General features: G+C 46.2%; 1 protein-coding gene across 1 annotated transcript in view; it reads right to left on the bottom strand.

Annotated features, from left to right (window-relative positions):
* Positions 1–1,780: 1,780 nt before the first annotated feature.
* Positions 1,781–21,262, bottom strand: part of LOC129858713 (clathrin interactor 1-like) — a 36,710-nt gene continuing 17,228 nt past the window's right edge. Inside the window, exons 3-12 of the mRNA XM_055928049.1 lie at positions 20,307–20,403; positions 19,465–19,573; positions 17,115–17,331; positions 14,486–14,638; positions 12,555–12,777; positions 12,321–12,414; positions 7,065–7,130; positions 6,694–6,965; positions 4,493–4,670; positions 1,781–4,101 (exon numbers count right to left, since the gene is read on the bottom strand). Coding sequence (XP_055784024.1) covers positions 3,791–4,101; positions 4,493–4,670; positions 6,694–6,965; positions 7,065–7,130; positions 12,321–12,414; positions 12,555–12,777; positions 14,486–14,638; positions 17,115–17,331; positions 19,465–19,573; positions 20,307–20,403 — 1,720 coding nt within the window. The 3' untranslated portion in view covers positions 1,781–3,790. The remainder of the gene's footprint in view (positions 4,102–4,492; positions 4,671–6,693; positions 6,966–7,064; positions 7,131–12,320; positions 12,415–12,554; positions 12,778–14,485; positions 14,639–17,114; positions 17,332–19,464; positions 19,574–20,306; positions 20,404–21,262) is intronic.

Below are 21,262 nucleotides of genomic sequence, written 5' to 3'. Positions count from 1 at the left end.
GCTGTCTTCTCTTGTCGTTTCTCATCTGGTCTTTGCCTCTGGGTCATATGAAATATGAAACACAGAATTGAAATGCAGGCATGGTGTGCACCACTGTAAATAACCACCAGAGGGCAGCATAGACTCATTCGAATGCAGGCATGGTGTGCACAACTGTAAATAACCGCCAGAGGGCACTATAGTCTCATTCTAAGACATCTCACTGAGTCGTTGGAAAAGAAAAACATAAATATTTAAATCATTGTAGAAAAGTGTTCATATAAAGATGGAACTGTAAAGAGAAATGGGAATTTCTCTACTTTGATTTCACTTTTTCTGGATATAGTGAGGATTAAAATGTGATCTAAAAGTAGCCTAACCTAATAAATGTCGTAAATATGCAGATTATAATCTCAAACACAACTGCATCAATGCAGAAACCCATAAATGTCATCCATGCTATGCCCAGCCTGCCAACTCCAGATAACATATGGAGGCATATTGCCACTGAAAAGAGGAACGCCTACTGTTAGTCCCATTATCTGCTTTTCTCTGTCAGAGCAGAAATGGCAGTGTGGTCTGGTCTCAGAGGACCTCATGTGTGTTATGAATAATGGAGAAGCTTCAGATTGCAGATGGCACTAAGCAGCAACTCTTATTTTGTCTAGACATTTCAGATTGTGCTTTATTCTTTCATGGCCATATCAGCTTGATGTATTGCAGGTCATTGCTTTTGTGTAGCTGCTGCTTTGTCTATAAACTACAGAGGTTACCCAAGGACAATAAACCTGAACCTTCAGTATTGCACATTTTTCATAATATCTTGGAGCTGTGTTGTGCAGTATCTGTTAATTGTTAAAACTGTGTCTGAGATAAGACATTATCCTGCAGCACCTGTCTTAATTACTTTCTTATACCTCAATCTGATCTATTCATTCCCAAGCCAAGGTCCTCCACATGGTTGCATACCGATGCACTGGCCAGATGGCTGCACTGTGTGTGTGTGTGTGTGTGTGTAGGGCTGCACTGTGTGTGTTGGGCTGCACTGTGTGTGTTGGGCTGCACTGTGTATGTGTGTGTGTGTGTAGGGCTGCACTGTGTGTGTGTGTGTGTGTGTAGGGCTGCACTGTGTGTGTTGGGCTGCACTGTGTATGTGTGTGTGTGTGTGTAGGGCTGCACTGTGTGTGTTGGGCTGCACTGTGTATGTGTGTGTGTGTGTAGGGCTACACTGTATGTGTGTGTAGGGCTGCACTGTGTGTGTTGGTCTGCACTGTGTATGTGTGTGTAGGGCTACACTGTGTGTGTTGGGCTGCACTGTGTATGTGTGTGTGTGTGCGTGTAGGGCTACACTGTGTGTGTGTGTGTGTGTAGGGCTGCACTGTGTATGTGTGTGTGTGTGTGTAGGGCTGCACTGTGTGTGTTGGGCTGCACTGTGTATGTGTGTGTGTGTGTAGGGCTACACTGTATGTGTGTGTAGGGCTGCACTGTGTGTGTTGGTTTGCACTGTGTATGTGTGTGTAGGGCTACACTGTGTGTGTTGGGCTGCACTGTGTATGTGTGTGTGTGTGCGTGTAGGGCTGCACTGTGTGTGTGTGTGTGTGTGTGTGTGTGTGTGTGTGTGTGTGTGTGTGTGTGTAGGGCTGCACTGTGTGTGTGTGTGTAGGGCTGCACTGTGTGTGTGTGTGTAGGGCTGCACTGTGTGTGTGTGTGTGTATCTCAGCAGGTTTCAAGGCCACTGCTCTACTCCAATGCAGTAGTAACCAAGTTGGTCTTAGGTGAAATAAACACTTCATTACCAAACTGTAATCAACTGTTTTAATGTCAGATTCATGATGGGCCAATCAAATCAAAGAAAAACGACATCTTCAAGGCTTCTTTCGTTGGTGATGCTTCGCTTTTTCTTTTTACACATTTGCATAAACTAGTGTTTTCTTTTCAGTAACAATCCCACATTACCAAAGATCTCAGAACAATTGTCATAAGTAGAAAAAATGTAACAAAACAACGAAAGAATAAACACAACCCTTAAAGACATCATCTCTTAAAAACGAACAAGAGTGGATGGATGTTGGCCTCCTCTCAGACAGACTACTGTGCAGGGTTGGGGTCCAGTCAATTCAGAAAGTAAACCAAATTGTAAAAAAATCTCATTTAAAAGCATTGAAGAAAATTGGAATTTCAGTGTATCTCCAGAATTGACCCCAAGTCATGGAAGAAGACATCTCTGAGCCGGAGGAGTCTACATGGGAGGTACTGGCCTGGTAGTGATGTACAGAGTGCATCCCAAATTGCACACATTTCCTATATAGTGCACTACTTTTGAGCCGAGTCCTATGGGCCCTGGTTGGAAGTAGTGCACTACAAAGTGAATAGGGTGCTATATGGGATGAATTCCAAAAAAGAAAAATCCTCTCCTAAACCTGGACTGTCTGAGAAACCTCCTTCAGAGATACTGTATGCTCTGGGGTGACGTTTCCCCCAAGTACAGATCTAGGATCAGCTTCCCCTCCCACAATCCCAACCATTTGTGGGGGGGGATGCAAAACTGACCCAAGAGCAGCATCTAGGGGCAACTTCCCCCAACTCCCAGAGGCTCCCAGGGGCCAGAGGGCACAGTAAGAACCACACAAACATACTGTGCTGTAGACTCCTAACAGTAACAGTCTTAACCACTGTATCGTCTCTCCGTCTGTCTCCTGTAAGTTACAATGAAGGAAAAAGGCCTCCGTCTCAGGCACCATGTGCTGTACTTAAAGAAAACAGCCCACCAGGACGCTGTTCCTACATCTACTGATTATCTTACTTGGATGCAAGGAAAAAGATTATATTTCTTTAAAAAATACATACCCATAAGAAAGGCCACAAAGGAGATCTGTTTTATCATTACCACAGCTTCCTCATATAACAGCTTTTAATCATTTCTCATTCATTCACTTATTAAATCCATCAATAAACGATTGATTTGTTAAATCTAATATTGAACAGAAATTCCACATTGGGAGTGTGGAACGCTGATATATAAAGTAAGTATTAAAAGACTGACGCCATAGCAACGTCTTGATTGACATCTGATTCCGTCCAATCGACACACACTTCACGGCATCATCATATAAATCAAGAACTCAATAACTTATTTGTCCGTCGCACCAGTAATATTTACAGTTGTCGGTAAGGGACAGGTGGAGGTAACTTAACTTTCTAAAAGAGATGGGGAGTTATTGGGGTGGGATTATGATATGAAATTATATTTTTACTACTCTGGACATTTAAATGGTTAAGTAAAGCAAAACCCCTACTGACATTCTCTTCAAGGAAGATTCATATGGGCAATTCCATGGTAACAGAATTAATTAATTCAGAACAAAACAACATTATTGCAAAGTTAAGCCATACAAGTTTAAAAGTCATCCTTGTGCATATAATTGTATGGGTTGTTTAACTTTGAAATCACTGCTTTTTGTTCGGCTTACATTTGAAAGTAAAAAATCTGAGTCTCATTCTGTTACGGTTTCTCTCTCCCTCCTAGTTGTTCTCTCTCTCTCTCCGATTCAAAGCCGAACAGCACACAACCATTACTGGACACCCTCTTGGAACTGATTAAAACATACATACATTCATGTATATTCATATCTTTATACATCACTTAAAAAAGATAGAAAGAGGAAATGGAGGGGTGGCAGTCAGTATTTGATATTTGACAACATTCAAGTACTCTTTGTTTGCAGCTCTTTACAATCCTTCACAGACGGTCGATTGGATGGAGAGAAAAATAGAAACAACAGCCCTCCTCCTCTCTTTCACTTCTCTTCCCTCACTTCCTGAAGTTGCAGAAATCTGCGAATGCGTCCGATCCTTGCTTGGGCTGCTGCTGTACCGTGCCAGAGCCCACAGACATGGCTGGCATCCTGATGCCCATAGCACCAGGCATGCCCATGGTCATGTTAGCCTGGGGCATGGCACCCATGTTCATGCCCATTCCCATCATGCCCTGGCTGTGGCCCATGCCCATCCCAGCACCAGGGTGCATCATGGGAGTTGTTGCCGGTTTGATGGGGGCGGGTGCGAGGCCCATGCCGGCGAATCCCTGGGAGAGCATGTTGACGGGTGGGAGGGGCTGGCCTCCTAGAAGACAAAAACAGGAAGAAGTGGAGTCAGAAGACAGCATGACCTCACACACAGGTTCACACTCTCCTCATACACTTCACAAGTTGTACCAAGCATCCTTCTATTCCATACTGAACAAGGAGTCCCAAGAATAGTACTCTTAAGGTTAAATAAAAATGAATTAAAAAAAAACTATTCTTCCATTCTGACTGAACCTGAAGCCTTTTGAATGGTCTTGTGCCCATCCCTCCAACAGGAAGAACGTTCCACACCCTGAGGATCTTAGATGCTCCACAACTGAATGGATCATCAACGTTTTGTTCAACAGACATTGAGCAGCGTTTTGAACCCCCTCCAGAAACACAGTACTCTTTCTATCCCAGTCTATACTACAACACACTAGGCTCACCTTGGAGTGTGTTGAGGGTGGGCTGGACAGGTTTGGGGGGCTGCACGCCAGGTGCCAGGAAGTCCAGGCTGATGTTGACCGAAGAGTCAGACCAGGTGGAGGGGATTGCTGACCCCATGGAACCCTGGGTACCCAGCATGACTTGCTGCTGCTGGGGCTGCAACGGCCCACCCATCAACTGGAAGGGGGGGCGACAATTTGGTAGACAGTTCCAATAGATAGTAATGTTAAAGGTACCTATATAATGGTGACAAAGGTTGAACTGCTGGCTCTGAAGGCATCTACATGGAAACATCTCATCTCACCAGAATGAACAGGATTGTGGGTCAGGTTGAATTATTCTGCTAAACTAAGCTGGTCTTTAAGTAGGTCGGGTTTTATTATTCTGCTAAACTAAGCTGGTCTTTTTTAAGTAGGTCAGGTTTTATTATTCTGCTAAACTAAGCTGGTCTTTTTTAAGTAGGTCAGGTTTTATTATTCTGCTAAACTAAGCTGGTCTTTAAGTAGGTCAGGTTTTATTATTCTGCTAAACTAAGCTGGTCTTTTTTAAGTAGGTCAGGTTTTATTATTCTGCTAAACTAAGCTGGTCTTTTTTAAGTAGGTCAGGTTTTATTATTCTGCTAAACTAAGCTGGTCTTTAAGTAGGTCGGGTTTTATTATTCTGCTAAACTAAGCTGGTCTTTAAGTAGGTCAGGTTTTATTATTCTGCTAAACTAAGCTGGTCTTTTTTAAGTAGGTCGGGTTGTATTATTCTGCTAAACTAAGCTGGTCTTTTTTAAGTAGGTCGGGTTTTATTATCCTGCTAAACTAAGCTGGTCTTTAAGTAGGTCGGGTTTTATTATCCTGCTAAACTAAGCTGGTCTTTAAGTAGGTCGGGTTTTATTATCCTGCTAAACTAAGCTGGTCTTTTTTAAGTAGGTCGGGTTTTATTATCCTGCTAAACTAAGCTGGTCTTTTTTAAGTAGGTCGGGTTTTATTATCCTGCTAAACTAAGCTGGTCTTTTTTAAGTAGGTCGGGTTGTATTATTCTGCTAAACTAAGCTGGTCTTTTTTAAGTAGGTCGGGTTGTATTATTCTGCTAAACTAAGCTCGTCTTTTTTAAGTAGGTCAGGTTTTATTATTCTGCTAAACTAAGCTGGTCTTTTTTAAGTAGGTCAGGTTTTATTATTCTGCTAAACTAAGCTGGTCTTTTTTAAGTAGGTCAGGTTTTATTATTCTGCTAAACTAAGCTGGTCTTTTTTAAGTAGGTCAGGTTTTATTATTCTGCTAAACTAAGCTGGTCTTTTTTAAGTAGGTCAGGTTTTATTATTCTGCTAAACTAAGCTGGTCTTTTTTAAGTAGGTCAGGTTTTATTATTCTGCTAAACTAAGCTGGTCTTTTTTAAGTAGGTCAGGTTTTATTATTCTGCTAAACTAAGCTGGTCTTTTTTAAGTAGGTCAGGTTTTATTATTCTGCTAAACTAAGCTGGTCTTTAAGTAGGTCAGGTTTTATTATTCTGCTAAACTAAGCTGGTCTTTTTTAAGTAGGTCAGGTTTTATTATTCTGCTAAACTAAGCTGGTCTTTTTTAAGTAGGTCAGGTTTTATTATTCTGCTAAACTAAGCTGGTCTTTTTTAAGTAGGTCAGGTTTTATTATTCTGCTAAACTAACTTGGTCTTTAAGTAGGTCAGGTTTTATTATTCTGCTAAACTAAGCTGGTCTTTAAGTAGGTCAGGTTTTATTATTCTGCTAAACTAAGCTGGTCTTTAAGTAGGTCAGGTTTTATTATTCTGCTAAACTAATCTGGTCTTTAAGTAGGTCAGGTTTTATTATTCTGCTTAACTAATCTGGTATTTAAGTAGGTCAGGTTTTATTATTCTGCTAAACTAAGCTGGTATTTTTTAAGTAGGTCAGGTTTTATTATTCTGCTAAACTAAGCTGGTCTTTAAGTAGGTCAGGTTTTTAACATGCACATATTATCTATGCAAACAACCTTGTATTAGATTGAATGGTTTTCTGACTCAAACTGGTTCCTTCTCATTGTGTGTGTGTGTGTGTTTGTCCCTAGGGAAGGTGGAGCATCTGCAAACCGTGGCTCTCTGCCGTTTCTCTCTCGTGTGTGTTCCTCTAAAGCACAGGCAGTTACTGCCACTCCTCTCATTAACAGTGGATCAGACACAATACATACAATTTACGATGTAAATTACTGTCCCGTCTTCTTACCAGTGATCTGGACTGTGGAATGGTGCTGCTGATGGTCTGTGTGTTGGTCATATTAAAGGTGAGGCTCTGAGAGGCAGAGAGCGACTGGGTCTGGCCCGGGCCCATCAGGTCAAACAGGTCAGCGGAAGCTGGAACTGGTGCAGAGCTGGCCGACAGAGCCCCAAACAGGTCAGTGTTGCTGGGGGGCAGAGGCTGGGCGAAGGGGGTGGGGACGGGGGCCTGGCCGCCAGGGAAAGCATTCCAGTCCCCAAAGTCACCGTTCCCACTGGAGGCTGGAGAGAAGGAGAAGAGAGAGGATTTTTTTTTATAGTGGATAAACTAGACTATAAACTATAAAAATCTCTGAATATTCTAATGCTTTCTAAACTCACCAGGTACTGTGGAGAGGCCGACAGAGGCAGCAGGAGACGAGAAGTCAGCAAATCCTCCTATCAGGTCTGGAAAGAGACATGTATACAACACTTTAATGAGTGAATTGTGACAGCTTCCAGACACCGGACCAGAGACCCTCCATGATATCCTGTAACTACACTACCTCCCCCTAACCCTCCATGATGTCCTGTGTCATGACGTGGCCCTCTTTGGGCATAGCGAGTGCCTTCCCCCTCTCTCCCTCTTACACCCAGGTTCTGTTATCTCAGGTCGTACATTCCTGGAGGAGACTCTCCCTCATGGCCAAGCAGAAAGAGAGACAGAGAGAACAAAGGAACTTCTTCTACATCACAGAACTTGAGAACTGAACAATATCCATGTTTTGGAGAATGTGTAAACGGTCGGTGGAGAAGCCAGCTACGACCCGGTCCATTTTGTTGTATGATTGTGACCTCAGGAAAAGACAATACAGCCACATTACCATAACTCTGTTTATACAGGAGCCTCCGTTCTGAGGTTTGCATCTAATTATTGTATAAAACGAATGAGTAAAGATGAAACTATTTGTGAAATTATGTAAGGTGATGTTGAACCGTTAATGTGAGAGAATTGTATTTCTGTTTAAAGTTTAACTAAGTCATTGGCCCGCCGCCATGAGCACAGACATCGATCTGGCGTCATAGGACAGCCCTTTTCTACTGTTACGAATATAACCCCCACCTGAAGAAATTCCCTTCAGACCATGCGTACCTCAGGATAAGCTAAGGTTGTAAATGGTAGCTGAATTCTTAACCATACCATGTGGTTAAACTGAGACTATCGATCAGACAGAATAAGAGCAACTCTTCGATACTAATTACTAGTCTGCAGCTAGGAATGATGTACCATTGAATGCGAAGACTGACAACGGCCGAAACATCTACACAATAAGAACATTTCTGAATTGGACTCTGAAGTATCCATTCTAACCACGAAAGACTCCTTGGAAGCAGATGGAGACAAGCGGATGAACTTTCCAACAAAAAGACGGACGATTCCAACAGAGATCACTGAGCGTAAATATATATTGATTGCAATTATTCCCGAATGAGTGAGCGTTCATGTGCAAATGATTAGCATTTCAATCAATATAATTATCAACTGTGTAGTGACTTGTCTTTCGCGCCCTTTTCAGTCCCTTTGTCTACCAAGCCGCCATACCGGTTTAGCCCACTAGGGCACATCCCCTATCATTTCCTTGTAACCATATCTACTGTTTGTTTGTTATGCATTTCGGTGATTATTTAGTTAGTTTGTAAATAAATGATTAAGACAATTGATGTATGGATGATTCATAGTGAAAACTGGGTTTGTGCAGATAACCAACAACTACGACGTTTGGAATGAGACTAACGTGAGGTAAATAATAATTCATTAATTAGAAGACTAATTGATCAGATATTAAAATATCTGAAAAGTTATATTAGGAAAATTATAACTTCGTAATCTCAAGATTTTCCTTGGTGCCCCAACTTCCTAGTTAATTACATTTACATGATTAGTTTAATCACGTAATAATGACAGAGAATTGATTTGATAAAATAACAGTCTTCACTTTAATGATGCAAAAGACACGACACCTGTAACTACACTACCTCACCCTCCGTGATGTCCTGTAACTACACTACCTCACCCTCCGTGATGTCCTGTAACTACACTACCTCACCCTCCGTGATATCCTGTAACTACACTACCTCACCCTCCGTGATGTCCTGTAACTACACTACCTCACCCTCCGTGATGTCCTGTAACTACACTACCTCACCCTCCGTGATGTCCTGTGTCATGACGTTGCCTGCGTGGGTATAGCAAACCCCATCCCCCTCTCCCTGCCTCCCCCTTTCCTCCTTCAACCCATGCTGTGATCACAGAGAGATGTCGTAAATTCCTGAGAATCTCCCCACCACAAACAGTATTAAGACAGAGGGTAAACTTTCAGGACAAAGGAATTCTCTTCCACCTCACAGAACTTGAGGTACGAACATATTTCATATTCCTGCACAAGTAGGAAAGATTGGTGGACAGTCCAGCTATGAACCGGTCCATTTGTCATCACGTGGGAAACTCATGTGAGACTGTGGGACCACATTACCATACCGCTGTTTATATAATAACCTCAGATATGAGGTTTACATCTGTGTGTTGTATAAAATGAATGAGTGAGTATGATACTGTTTGTATAATTGTGTAATATGATTTTGGACTGTTTAATTAAGAAAAATACAAATACCTTTTTGATTTGAACTAAATCCAAGGACCGCCCTGAGCCCAGTATGGGTCAGAGACCATGGGACCACCCCTCTCTGCTATCTGAATAAAACCCAACTCCTAAGAAATTACCATTAAGACCATGTTTCTCTCAATCACGAGAGGACAAAGGTTGCAGACCAGCTTACCTCGATAACGAGAGGGCCAAGGTTTGAGACCAGACTGCTGAATCTTTTAACCATCCCACGTGGTTAAAACTCTTATACGAATCATAACAAGTCTTTGATATTGACTTCTAGTCTGCAGCTAGGAATTCGGTATCATTGAACGCGAAGAAAGACAACCGCCGAAACACCCATTCTATAACGAATGTCCCTCTGAACAATCCACAATAACTACGACAGAGACCGACGAATCTCCAACAAAAACGAACTTCTCTCCAACGATCAAGACGACACACACACTGAACGTAACTATATATATATATTGATTGCAATTGTTCCCGAATGAGTGAGCGTTCATGTGTAAGGATTAGCATGTCAATTGTTATAGTTATGGACTCTGTAGTGAATTATTAGTCGAACGCAACTTTCCCTTTGTCTAACAGCCGCCATGCCGGTTCAGCCCACTAGGGTATATTGCTCCCATCATTTCATGTAACTATTTTAAGTTTGTTTGTTTGTTTATGCATTTCTGTGAATTAATTAGTTAGTAATAAATAAATGATTTAAGACAATTGATGTATGGATGACTCATAGTGAAGACTGGGTTCGTGCAGATAATCAACGATTTACGACGTTTGGAATGAGACTGACGAGGTAAAGTAAATAAATCATTAATTAGAAGACTATTGATCAGATATGAAAATATTTGAAAGGTTATATTGGGAAATTATAACTTTGTAATCTAATAACTTTCCCTGGTGCCCTCGAATTCATAGTTAATTAGTTACGTTATTACTCAAGTGATAGCGTAAACTCTAATTACAGGAATATATGATAAAAACTATAAGTCTTCAATTTAACGATAGCAAAGACACGACACCTGTAACTACACTACCTCCCCCTAACCCTCCGTGATGTCCTGTAACTACACTACCTCCCCCTAACCCTCCGTGATGTCCTGTAACTACACTACCTCCCCCTCCGTGATGTCCTGTAACTACACTACCTCCCCCTAACCCTCCGTGATGTCCTGTAACTACACTACCTCCCCTAACCCTCCGTGATGTCCTGTAACTACACTACTTCCCCCTAACCCTCCGTGATGTCCTGTAACTACACTACCTCACCCTCCGTGATGTCCTGTAACTACACTACCTCACCCTAACCCTCCGTGATGTCCTGTAACTACACTACTTCCCCTAACCCTCCGTGATGTCCTGTAACTACACTACCTCCCCCTAACCCTCCGTGATGTCCTGTAACTACACTACCTCCCCTTACCCTCCGTGATGTCCTGTAACTACACTACCTCACCCTAACCCTCCGTGATGTCCTGTAACTACACTACCTCCCCCCAACCCTCCGTTATGTCCTGTAACTACACTACTTCCCCCTAACCCTCCGTGATGTCCTGTAACTACACTACCTCACCCTCCGTGATGTCCTGTAACTACACTACCTCACCCTCCGTGATGTCCTGTAACTACACTACCTCCCCCCAACCCTCCGTGATGTCCTGTAACTACACTACTTCCCCTTACCCTCCGTGATGTCCTGTAACTACACTACCTCCCCCTAACCCTCCGTGATGTCCTGTAACTACACTACCTCCCCTTACCCTCCGTGATGTCCTGTAACTACACTACTTCCCCCTAACCCTCCGTGATGTCCTGTAACTACACTACCTCCCCTAACCCTCCGTGATGTCCTGTAACTACACTACCTCCCCCTAACCCTCCGTGATGTCCTGTAACTACACTACCTCACCCTCCGTGATGTCCTGTAACTACACTACCTCCCCCCAACCCTCCGTGATGTCCTGTAACTACACTACCTCACCCTCCGTGATGTCCTGTAACTACACTACCTCCCCCCAACCCTCCGTGATGTCCTGTAACTACACTACCTCACCCTAACCCTCCGTGATGTCCTGTAACTACACTACTTCCCCCTAACCCTCCGTGATGTCCTGTAACTACACTACCTCACCCTCCGTGATGTCCTGTAACTACACTACCTCACCCTAACCCTCCGTGATGTCCTGTAACTACACTACTTCCCCCTAACCCTCCGTGATGTCCTGTAACTACACTACTTCCCCCTAACCCTCCGTGATGTCCTGTAACTACACTACCTCACCCTCCGTGATGTCCTGTAACTACACTACCTCCCCCCAACCCTCCGTGATGTCCTGTAACTACACTACCTCACCCTCCGTGATGTCCTGTAACTACACTACCTCACCCTCCGTGATGTCCTGTAACTACACTACCTCACCCTCCGTGATGTCCTGTAACTACACTACCTCACCCGAAACCCTCCATGATGTCCTGTAACTACACTACTTCCCCCTAACCCTCCGTGATGTCCTGTAACTACACTACTTCCCCCTAACCCTCCGTGATGTCCTGTAACTACACTACCTCCCCCTAACCCTCCGTGATGTCCTGTAACTACACTACTTCCCACTAACCCTCCGTGATGTCCTGTAACTACACTACCTCCCCCTAACCCTCCGTGATGTACTGTAACTACACTACCTCCCCCTAACCCTCCGTGATGTCCTGTAACTACACTACCTCCCCCTAACCCTCCGTGATGTCCTGTAACTATACTACCTCCCCTAACCCTACGTGATGTCCTGTAACTACACTACCTCACCCTCTGTGATGTCCTGTAACTACACTACCTCACGCTAACCCTCCATGATGTCCTGTAACTACACTACTTCCCCCTAACCCTCCGTGATGTCCTGTAACTACACTACTTCCCCCTAACCCTCCGTGATGTCCTGTAACTACACTACCTCACCCTCCGTGATGTCCTCTCAGTGTGTGTAGTTACCGGTGGCTGCTGCAGGCTGGCTGGGGCCTGTATCTACCATCAATAGGTCAGCCAGACCACTACTGGAGGACTGGGGTGCTGCTGCGGACAGAGTCTGGAACAGAGAGAAGGAGAGGAGAGATGTGAGCAGAGACAGGGAGCGAGACTGCACTGTCCACTGTTAACACCAGATGGCAGCAATAAGCTAGAGTGAACCAGCATGGACTGAATGCACATGGACGCATGTGCACACACCTGTTTTGCAGAGGTATCAGGGCTCTTGTCTCCTGTGTAGTGGGCCGCGGCTCCCAGGGACACAGTTTTGGATGGAACCCCGCCTCTCTTCTTGGTTGCTGTGGTTTCTGTTGCCTGGGCGATCTGGACGCTCTTGGTCGTCACGGTTTCCTCCTCGTCTTTGAACACTGACCTCCCAGACTGGCCATTCTGCGACGGGCGACTTCGCTCCTCCTCGTTGTCACTAAGGAGACCAAAGAGGACGCTTTGTTTTGGGGATAATTCAATAGAAAAAGTGTGGGTCTAAAGTACGACAGAACATCAGGTTTTTTGATATACTGTAATATTTGTTTATTTAACCTTGAGAGCCACTGAGGTTAAAAACCTCTTTTGCTAGGACGACCTGGCAAGAAGGCAAAAACAGGGACATAGCAGTGTGTACATAAAATATTACAGAAAAATACTAAATACAAAGTGTCACAAGTTCCAGATACATTTGAAGATTAGAAACAACTGCAGCTAATCAAACAGTGTTGTCAGAGTCTTGACAGGCAAGGACACTAACTCCCCTAACTTTAATATCTTCTTTAGCATGTTCCAGGATGAAGGGGCATTATTGGAAAAAAGATTGTTTCCCCATGTCAGTTCTAGCCTTAGGAACAGACAAGGACAGCAGTGACTGAACGAAGACTGTATTGAGTGACTGATCTGGTCAGTGAGGAACAGAGATACAAAGGGAGGTGTTCCATCAGTGCTTTAGCCTCCTGGTGGAGAGAGATGTCCACTGCACCACAGCACACACATCACAGTGATGGGTGAGAGATCGAGCATTTGTAATACATCTTAAAGCATCATGATACGTACACCGTGTCCAGAGTTGAAGGTACTTGCTGAGGCCTGCATATAAACAATATCACCATAATCCAGCACCGATAACAAAGTGCTTTGAACAAGATCCGTTCTGACTAACATTGAAAAGCAAGATTTGTTCCTAAAATAGAAACTCAATTTCAACTTAAAAATTCAGCTTTTCATCAAACCAAATCCCAAGATACTTATAGGAGATGACCCTGTCATGACCCTGGCCTTTTATAGTTAAAACCTGTAGGTGTTAAATTTCAGAGAAGCGAAAAACCATACATTTTGTTTTCCTTGCATTAAGCACAAGTTTCAATTGCACAGTCCTCTTATGGCCTCAGAGTTTGGAGATAACCAGTCCCAGTTGAAACCAGTCCCAGTTGAAACCAGTCCCAGTTGAAACCAGTCCCAGTTGAAACCAGTCCCAGTTGAAACCAGTCCCAGTTGAAACCAGTCCCAGTTGAAACCAGTCCCAGTTGAAACCAGTCCCAGTTGAAACCAGTCCCAGTTGAAACCAGTCCCAGTTGAAACCAGTCCCAGTTGAAACCAGTCCCAGTTGAAACCAGTCCCAGTTGAAACTCGCCCATAAGGACCATTTCATTCCCCCCCCCAACCACGCATCAGCCCAGACAGAGAATCCAGGGATTCTACTGTTGCAGGTCTATAACATCCTATTACATCTAAAGTTCACAGGTTTCGATAACTGCAGTTTTAAAAAGTAAAAAAATGTCTTAGTTCAGTAACCACACATCTATTTTTAATATAGATGGCTATACCTCCCGTTACTTCGTCAGTCACATCCATTATAACCTCTCTCCTTACCTGAATCTGTCTGGTGAATCAACTCTCTCCTTACCTGAATCTGTCTGGTGAATCAACTCTCTCCTTACCTGAATCTGTCTGGTGAATCAACTCTCTCCTTACCTAAATCTGTCTGGTGAATCAACTCTCTCCTTACCTGAATCTGTCTGGTGAATCAACTCTCTCCTTACCTGAATCTGTCTGGTGAATCAACTCTCTCCTTACCTGAATCTGTTTGGTGAATCAACTCTCTCCTTACCTGAATCTGTTTGGTGAATCAACTCTCTCCTTACCTGAATCTGTCTGGTGAGTCATCTCTACTCTGCTTCTTGAACTTGTTGATGGTGTCGTCGATGGTGCTGCCAATCTTATCACTGATCTCTCCCAGTTTCTCACTGAAGGGAAACTGGCCTTGGTCTCTCTTCCAGTCCTCATCCCATTTCCCTCTGCTGCTTCCCTCATTACCACCAGAATCATACCGGTCACTCGCTAGAGAGGCAGAGAGAGAGAGTGTGGAGGAGAGAGAGAGAGGGAGGGAGAAAGGGGGGGTTGGAGAGAGATGTATATCAACAAATTGGCGAGGGCACTAGAACAGTCTGCAGCACCTGGACTCACACGACTTGAATCTGAAGTCAAATGTCTACTGTTGATCTGGTGCTTCTGTCACCAACCAAGGAGGCCCTACAGCAGCACCTAGATCTTCTGCACAGATTCTGTCAAACGTGGGCCCTGACAGTAAATCTCAGTAAGACAAAATAATGGTGTTCCAAAAAAGGTCCAGTCGCCAGGACTACAAATACAAATTCCCTCTAGACACTGTTGCCCTAGAGCACCCAAAAAAATATATACATACCTCGGCCGAAACATCAGCGCCACAGGTAACTTCCACAAAGCTGTGAACGATCTGAGAGACAAGGCAAGAAGGGCCTTCTATGCCATCAAAAGGAACATAAAATTCGACATACCAATTAGAATCTGGCAAAAAAATACTTGAATCAGTTATAGAACCCATTGCCCTTTATGGTTGTGAGGTCTGGGGTCCGCTCACCAACCAAGATTTCACAAAATGGGACAAACGCCAAATTGAGAGTCCGCATGCAGAATTCTGCAAAAATATCCTCCATGTACAACGTAGAACACCAAATAATGCATGCAGAGCAGAATTAGGCCGATACCCACTAATTATCAAAATCCAGAAAAGAGCCGATAAATTCTACAACCACCTAAAAGGAAGTGATTCCCAAACCTTCCATAACAAAGCCATCACCAACAGAGAAATAAACCTGGAGAGAGTCCCCTAAGCAAGCTGGTCCTAGGGCTCTGTTCACAAACACAAACAGACCCCACAGAGCCCCAGGACAGCAACACAATTAGACCCAACCAAATCATGAGAAAACAAAAAGATAATTACTTGACACATTGGAAAGAAATTACAAAAAAAACACAGCAAACTAGAATGCAATTTGGCCCTAAACAGAGAGTACACAGTGGCAGAATATCTGACCACTGTGACTGACCCAAACTTAAGGAAAGCTTTGACTATGTACAGACTCAGTGAGCATAGCCTTGCTATTGAGAAAGGCCGCCGTAGGCAGATCTGGCTCTCAAGAGATGACAGGCTATGTGCTCACTGCCCACAAAATGAGGTGAAAACTGAGCTGCACTTCCTAACCTCCTGCCCAATGTATGACCATATTAGAGAGACATATTTCCCTCAGATTACACAGATCCACAAAGAATTCAAACACAAATCCAATTTTGATAAACTCCTATATCTATTGGGTGAAATACCACAGTGTGCCATCACAACAGCAAGATTTGTGACCTGATGCCACAAGAAAAGGGCAACCAGTGAACAAACACCATTGTAAATACAACCCATATTTATGTTTAATTATTTTCCCTTTTGTACTTTAACTATTTGCATATCATTACAACACATTACAAGACAATTAAAATGTCCTTATTTTGGAAGTCTAATGTTTACAGTTCATTTTTTATTATCTACTTCACTTGCTTTGGCAATGTAAACATGTTTCCCATGCCAACAAAGCCCTTAAATTGAATTGAGAGCGAGGGTGGAGAGCGAGAAAGAGAGGGGAGAGAAGGATTGTGAGTATGTCCTTTATAACATCAGAGGACACTCCAATGTATGTCTGTTTGTGTTCCAGATTGACATCCTGAATCCTCCCCCATACTGTCAGAGGACTTCCTGTATCTGCTGAACCCTCCCCCCATACTGTCAGAGGACTTCCTGTATCTGCTGAATCCTCCCCCCCATACTGTCAGAGGACTTACTGTATCTGCTGAATTCTCCTCCAGTACTGTCAGAGGACTTCCTGTATCTGCTGAACCCTCCTCCCATACTGTCAGAGGACTTACTGTATCTGCTGAATCCTCCCCCCATACTGTCAGAGGACTTACTGTATCTGCTGAATCCTCCTCCAGTACTGTCAGAGGACTTCCTGTATCTGCTGAACCCTCCTCCAATACTGTCAGAGGACTTACTGTATCTGCTGAGTCCTCCTCCAATACTGTCAGAGGACTTCCTGTATCTGCTGAGTCCTCCTCCAATACTGTCAGAGGACTTCCTGTATCTGCTGAACCCTCCTCCAATACTGTCAGAGGACTTCCTGTATCTGCTGAGTCCTCCTCCAATACTGTCAGAGGACTTCCTGTATCTGCTGAACCCTCCTCCAATACTGTCAGGACTTACTGTATCTGCTGAACCCTCCTCCAATACTGTCAGAGGACTTACTGTATCTGCTGAGTCCTCCTCCAATACTGTCAGAGGACTTCCTGTATCTGCTGAACCCTCCTCCAATACTGTCAGAGGACTTCCTGTATCTGCTGAACCCTCCTCCAATACTGTCAGAGGACTTCCTGTATCTGCTGAGTCCTCCTCCAATACTGTCAGAGGACTTCCTGTATCTGCTGAATCCTCCCCCCATACTGTCAGAGGACTTACTGTATCTGCTGAACCCTCCTCCAATACTTTCAGAGGACACGCCGATGTATTTGTCTTTGTTCTTCTTTGCCTTCTTCCTCTCCTCTCTCAGTCTATCATCATCCTGGATCAGATCCACCATGTCCTTCACCTTCTGACGCACGTTCACTCCCTGGTCCTTACCGTTCTCATCTACACAGAAGGATCAGTGTATTCAGAATGTCAGGTGGGATGTTTTGAGAAGACAAAATGCAGAACAAGTCCACAGCAGTGTGTGAATAATAAACATGTACAGTGGTTGTGGTGAGTAGCCTTGTTAAACAGTCTGTCAGTCTGGGTTCACACTACGTGGTGGTGAGGGGAGTGATTTACCTCTGCTTTGGAGCAGAGCAGTGTGTGGTAGAGCTGCTTGTGGTTTAAGCAGTGCTTAGGGCTCCATCTCTTCATGAATGCTACAACACTGACTGCACACTGGCCCCTTTGTCTGGTTCTAAACTAACACTTCATTACAAAACACTCATACAGAGATGTACTGAGGACAGTTAACACGGATTCTACTCCACAGTCAAGAGAAAGATGGGAGCGACAGCAGAGAGAGAGCGACAGCAGACGGCGAGAGAGAGAGAGAGCGACAGCAGACGGCGAGAGAGAGAGAGAGCGACAGCAGACGGCGAGAGAGAGAGCGACAGCAGACGGCGAGAGAGAGAGCGACAGCAGACGGCGAGAGAGAGAGAGAGAGCGACAGCAGACGGCGAGAGAGAGCAGACGGCGAGAGAGAGCAGACGGCGAGAGAGAGAGAGAGCGACAGCAGAGAGAGAGCGACAGCAGACGGCGAGAGAGAGAGAGAGAGCGACAGCAGACGGCGAGAGAGAGAGAGAGAGCGACAGCAGACGGCGAGAGAGAGAGAGAGAGCGACAGCAGACGGCGAGAGAGAGAGAGACGGCGAGAGAGAGAGAGAGAGACGGCGAGAGAGAGAGAGAGAGAGACGGCGAGAGAGAGAGAGAGAGACGGCGAGAGAGAGAGAGAGAGACGGCGAGAGAGAGAGAGAGAGCGACAGCAGACAGAGCGCGAGAGAGAGAGAGAGCGACAGCAGACAGAGCGCGAGAGAGAGAGAGAGCGACAGCAGACAGAGCGCGAGAGAGAGAGAGAGCGACAGCAGACAGAGCGCGAGAGAGAGAGAGAGCGACAGCAGACAGAGCGCGAGAGACAGCAGACAGAGCGCGAGAGACAGCAGACAGAGCGCGAGAGACAGCAGACAGAGCGCGAGAGACAGCAGACAGAGCGCGAGAGACAGCAGACAGAGCGCGAGAGACAGCAGACAGAGCGCGAGAGACAGCAGACAGAGCGCGAGAGACAGCAGACAGAGCGCGAGAGACAGCAGACAGAGCGCGAGAGACAGCAGACAGAGCGCGAGAGACAGCAGACAGAGCGCGAGAGACAGCAGACAGAGCGCGAGAGACAGCAGACAGAGCGCGAGAGACAGCAGACAGAGCGCGAGAGACAGCAGACAGAGCGCGAGAGACAGCAGACAGAGCGCGAGAGACAGCAGACAGAGCGCGAGAGACAGCAGACAGAGCGCGAGAGACAGCAGACAGAGCGCGAGAGACAGCAGACAGAGCGCGAGAGACAGCAGACAGAGCGCGAGAGACAGCAGACAGAGCGCGAGAGACAGCAGACAGAGCGCGAGAGACAGCAGACAGAGCGCGAGAGACAGCAGACAGAGCGCGAGAGACAGCAGACAGAGCGCGAGAGACAGCAGACAGAGCGCGAGAGACAGCAGACAGAGCGCGAGAGACAGCAGACAGAGCGCGAGAGACAGCAGACAGAGCGCGAGAGCGCGAGAGACAGCAGACAGAGCGCGAGAGCGCGAGAGACAGCAGACAGAGCGCGAGAGACAGCAGACAGAGCGCGAGAGACAGCAGACGGCGAGAGCGCGAGAGACAGCAGACAGAGCGTCAGCAGACAGAGCGTCAGCAGACAGAGCGTCAGCAGACAGAGCGTCAGCAGACAGAGCGTCAGCAGACAGAGCGTCAGCAGACAGAGCGTCAGCAGACAGAGCGTCAGCAGACAGAGCGTCAGCAGACAGAGCGTCAGCAGACAGAGCGTCAGCAGACAGAGCGTCAGCAGACAGAGCGTCAGCAGACAGAGCGTCAGCAGACAGAGCGTCAGCAGACAGAGCGTCAGCAGACAGAGCGTCAGCAGACAGAGCGTCAGCAGACAGAGCGTCAGCAGACAGAGCGTCAGCAGACAGAGCGTCAGCAGACAGAGCGTCAGCAGACAGAGCGTCAGCAGACAGAGCGTCAGCAGACAGAGCAGAGTACTTGCCTACAAAGTGGTAGCTCTCCAGAGATCGTAGGTCGTAGATGTGTTCTCTGGAGCTGGTGACAACTCTCTCTGAACCGTTCCTAATGAGGTGGGACAACAGCAGCAGAGACTGGGGAGAAGAGATGGATAACTGTTGTTATAGCTTCTCATGATGACCCCTCTATATTATGTTTAGAGAGTAGAATATGGCTTATGTCTTGGTTCGAGAAACAAAGTCAGTCTATATGCTCCCAACCTAACCAAGGTCTACCCATTACATTGTTGGAAGCACACAGAGTGTACAAAACATTAGGAACACCTGTTCTTTCCATGACATAGACTGACCAGGTGAATCCAGGTGAAAGCTATGATCCCTTATTGATGTCACTTGTTAAATCCACTTCAAATCAGTGTAGATGAAGGGGAGGAGACGGGTTAAAGAAAGATTTTTAAGCCTGGAGACAATTGAGACATGGATTGTAGGCTGAATGACAAAAGATTTTAGCTCCTTTGAACAGATTATGGTAATAGCTGCCAGACGCACCGGTTTGTGTCAAGAACTGCAACTCTGCTGGGTTTTTCACGCTCAACAGTTTCCCGTGTGTATCAAGAATGGTCCACCACCCAATGAACATCCAGCCAACTTGACACAACTGTAGGAAGCATTGAAGTCAACATGGACCAGCATCCCTGTGGAACGCTTTCAACACCTTGTAGAGTCCATGTCCCGACAAATTGAGCCTGTTCTGATGGCAAAGGGGCGGTGCAGCTCAATATTAGGAAGGTGTTCCTAATGTTTAGTACACTCCGTGTATATAGTGTGCAACTTTCTTGCTTATGACAGGTTATAGCTCCTCTCTGACCTTGTAGACCCTTCTCCAGTTCTTCTTGTTCTCCCGGAGCATCCTGATCCACAGCATGTTCATCGCCTCTGGAAACTGCTCATACATAAACGTACATCTGAGGAGGCGGGGGGGGGGGGGGGGGTAGACAGGACACAAACAGAGAGCCAGAAAGAGAGGGAGGGAGGAGAGAGAGAGAAAGAGGGAGGGGAGAGAGAGAGGGAGGGAGGGGAGAGAGAGAGAGAGGGAGGGGGAGAGAGAGAGGGAGGGAGGGGAGAGAGAGAGGGAGGGAGGGGAGAGAGAGAGAGGGAGAGAGGGGGAGAGAGAGAGAGGGAGGGAGGGGGAGAGAGAGAGGCGGAGGGAGGGGAGAGAGAGAGGGAGGGAGGGGAGAGAGAGAGGCAGGGAGGGGAGGAGAGAGAGGGAGGGAGGGGAGAGAGAGGGAGGGAGGGAGAGAGAGGGAGGGAGGGAAGAGAGAGGGAGGGAGGAGAGAGAGGGAGGGAGGAGAGAGAGGGAGGGAGGAGAGAGAGAGGAGGGAGGAGGAGAGGGAGAGGGAGGGAGGAGAGAGGAGGGAGGGAGGGAGGAGAGAGGGGAGAGAGAGAGAGGGGAGGAGAGGGGGAGGGAGAGGAGGAGGGAGGGGAGAGAGAGGGAGGGAGGGGAGAGAGAGAGGGAGGGAGGGGAGAGAGAGAGGGAGGGAGGGGAGAGAGGAGGGAGGGAGGAGGGGAGAGAGAGAGGGAGGGAGGGGAGAGAGAGAGGGAGGGAGGGGAGAGAGAGGGAGGGGAGGAGAGAGAGAGAGGGAGGGGAGAGAGAGAGGGAGGGGAGAGAGAGGGAGAGGGAGGGAGGAGAGGAGGGAGGGAGAGAGAGGGGAGAGGGGGGGAGGAGAGAGGGGAGGGAGGAGAGAGGGAGGGAGGGAGGGTGGGGAGGGAGGAGAGGGAGTGGGAGGGAGGAGGAGGGAGAGAGGAGAGGGGAGAGAGGAGAGA

This window comes from Salvelinus fontinalis, chromosome 6, assembly GCF_029448725.1.
Source record: "Salvelinus fontinalis isolate EN_2023a chromosome 6, ASM2944872v1, whole genome shotgun sequence".
Taxonomy (NCBI): domain Eukaryota; kingdom Metazoa; phylum Chordata; class Actinopteri; order Salmoniformes; family Salmonidae; genus Salvelinus; species Salvelinus fontinalis.
Note: the sequence above shows the minus strand (reverse complement) of the source record. Positions and strands in the feature narration are given on the sequence as shown.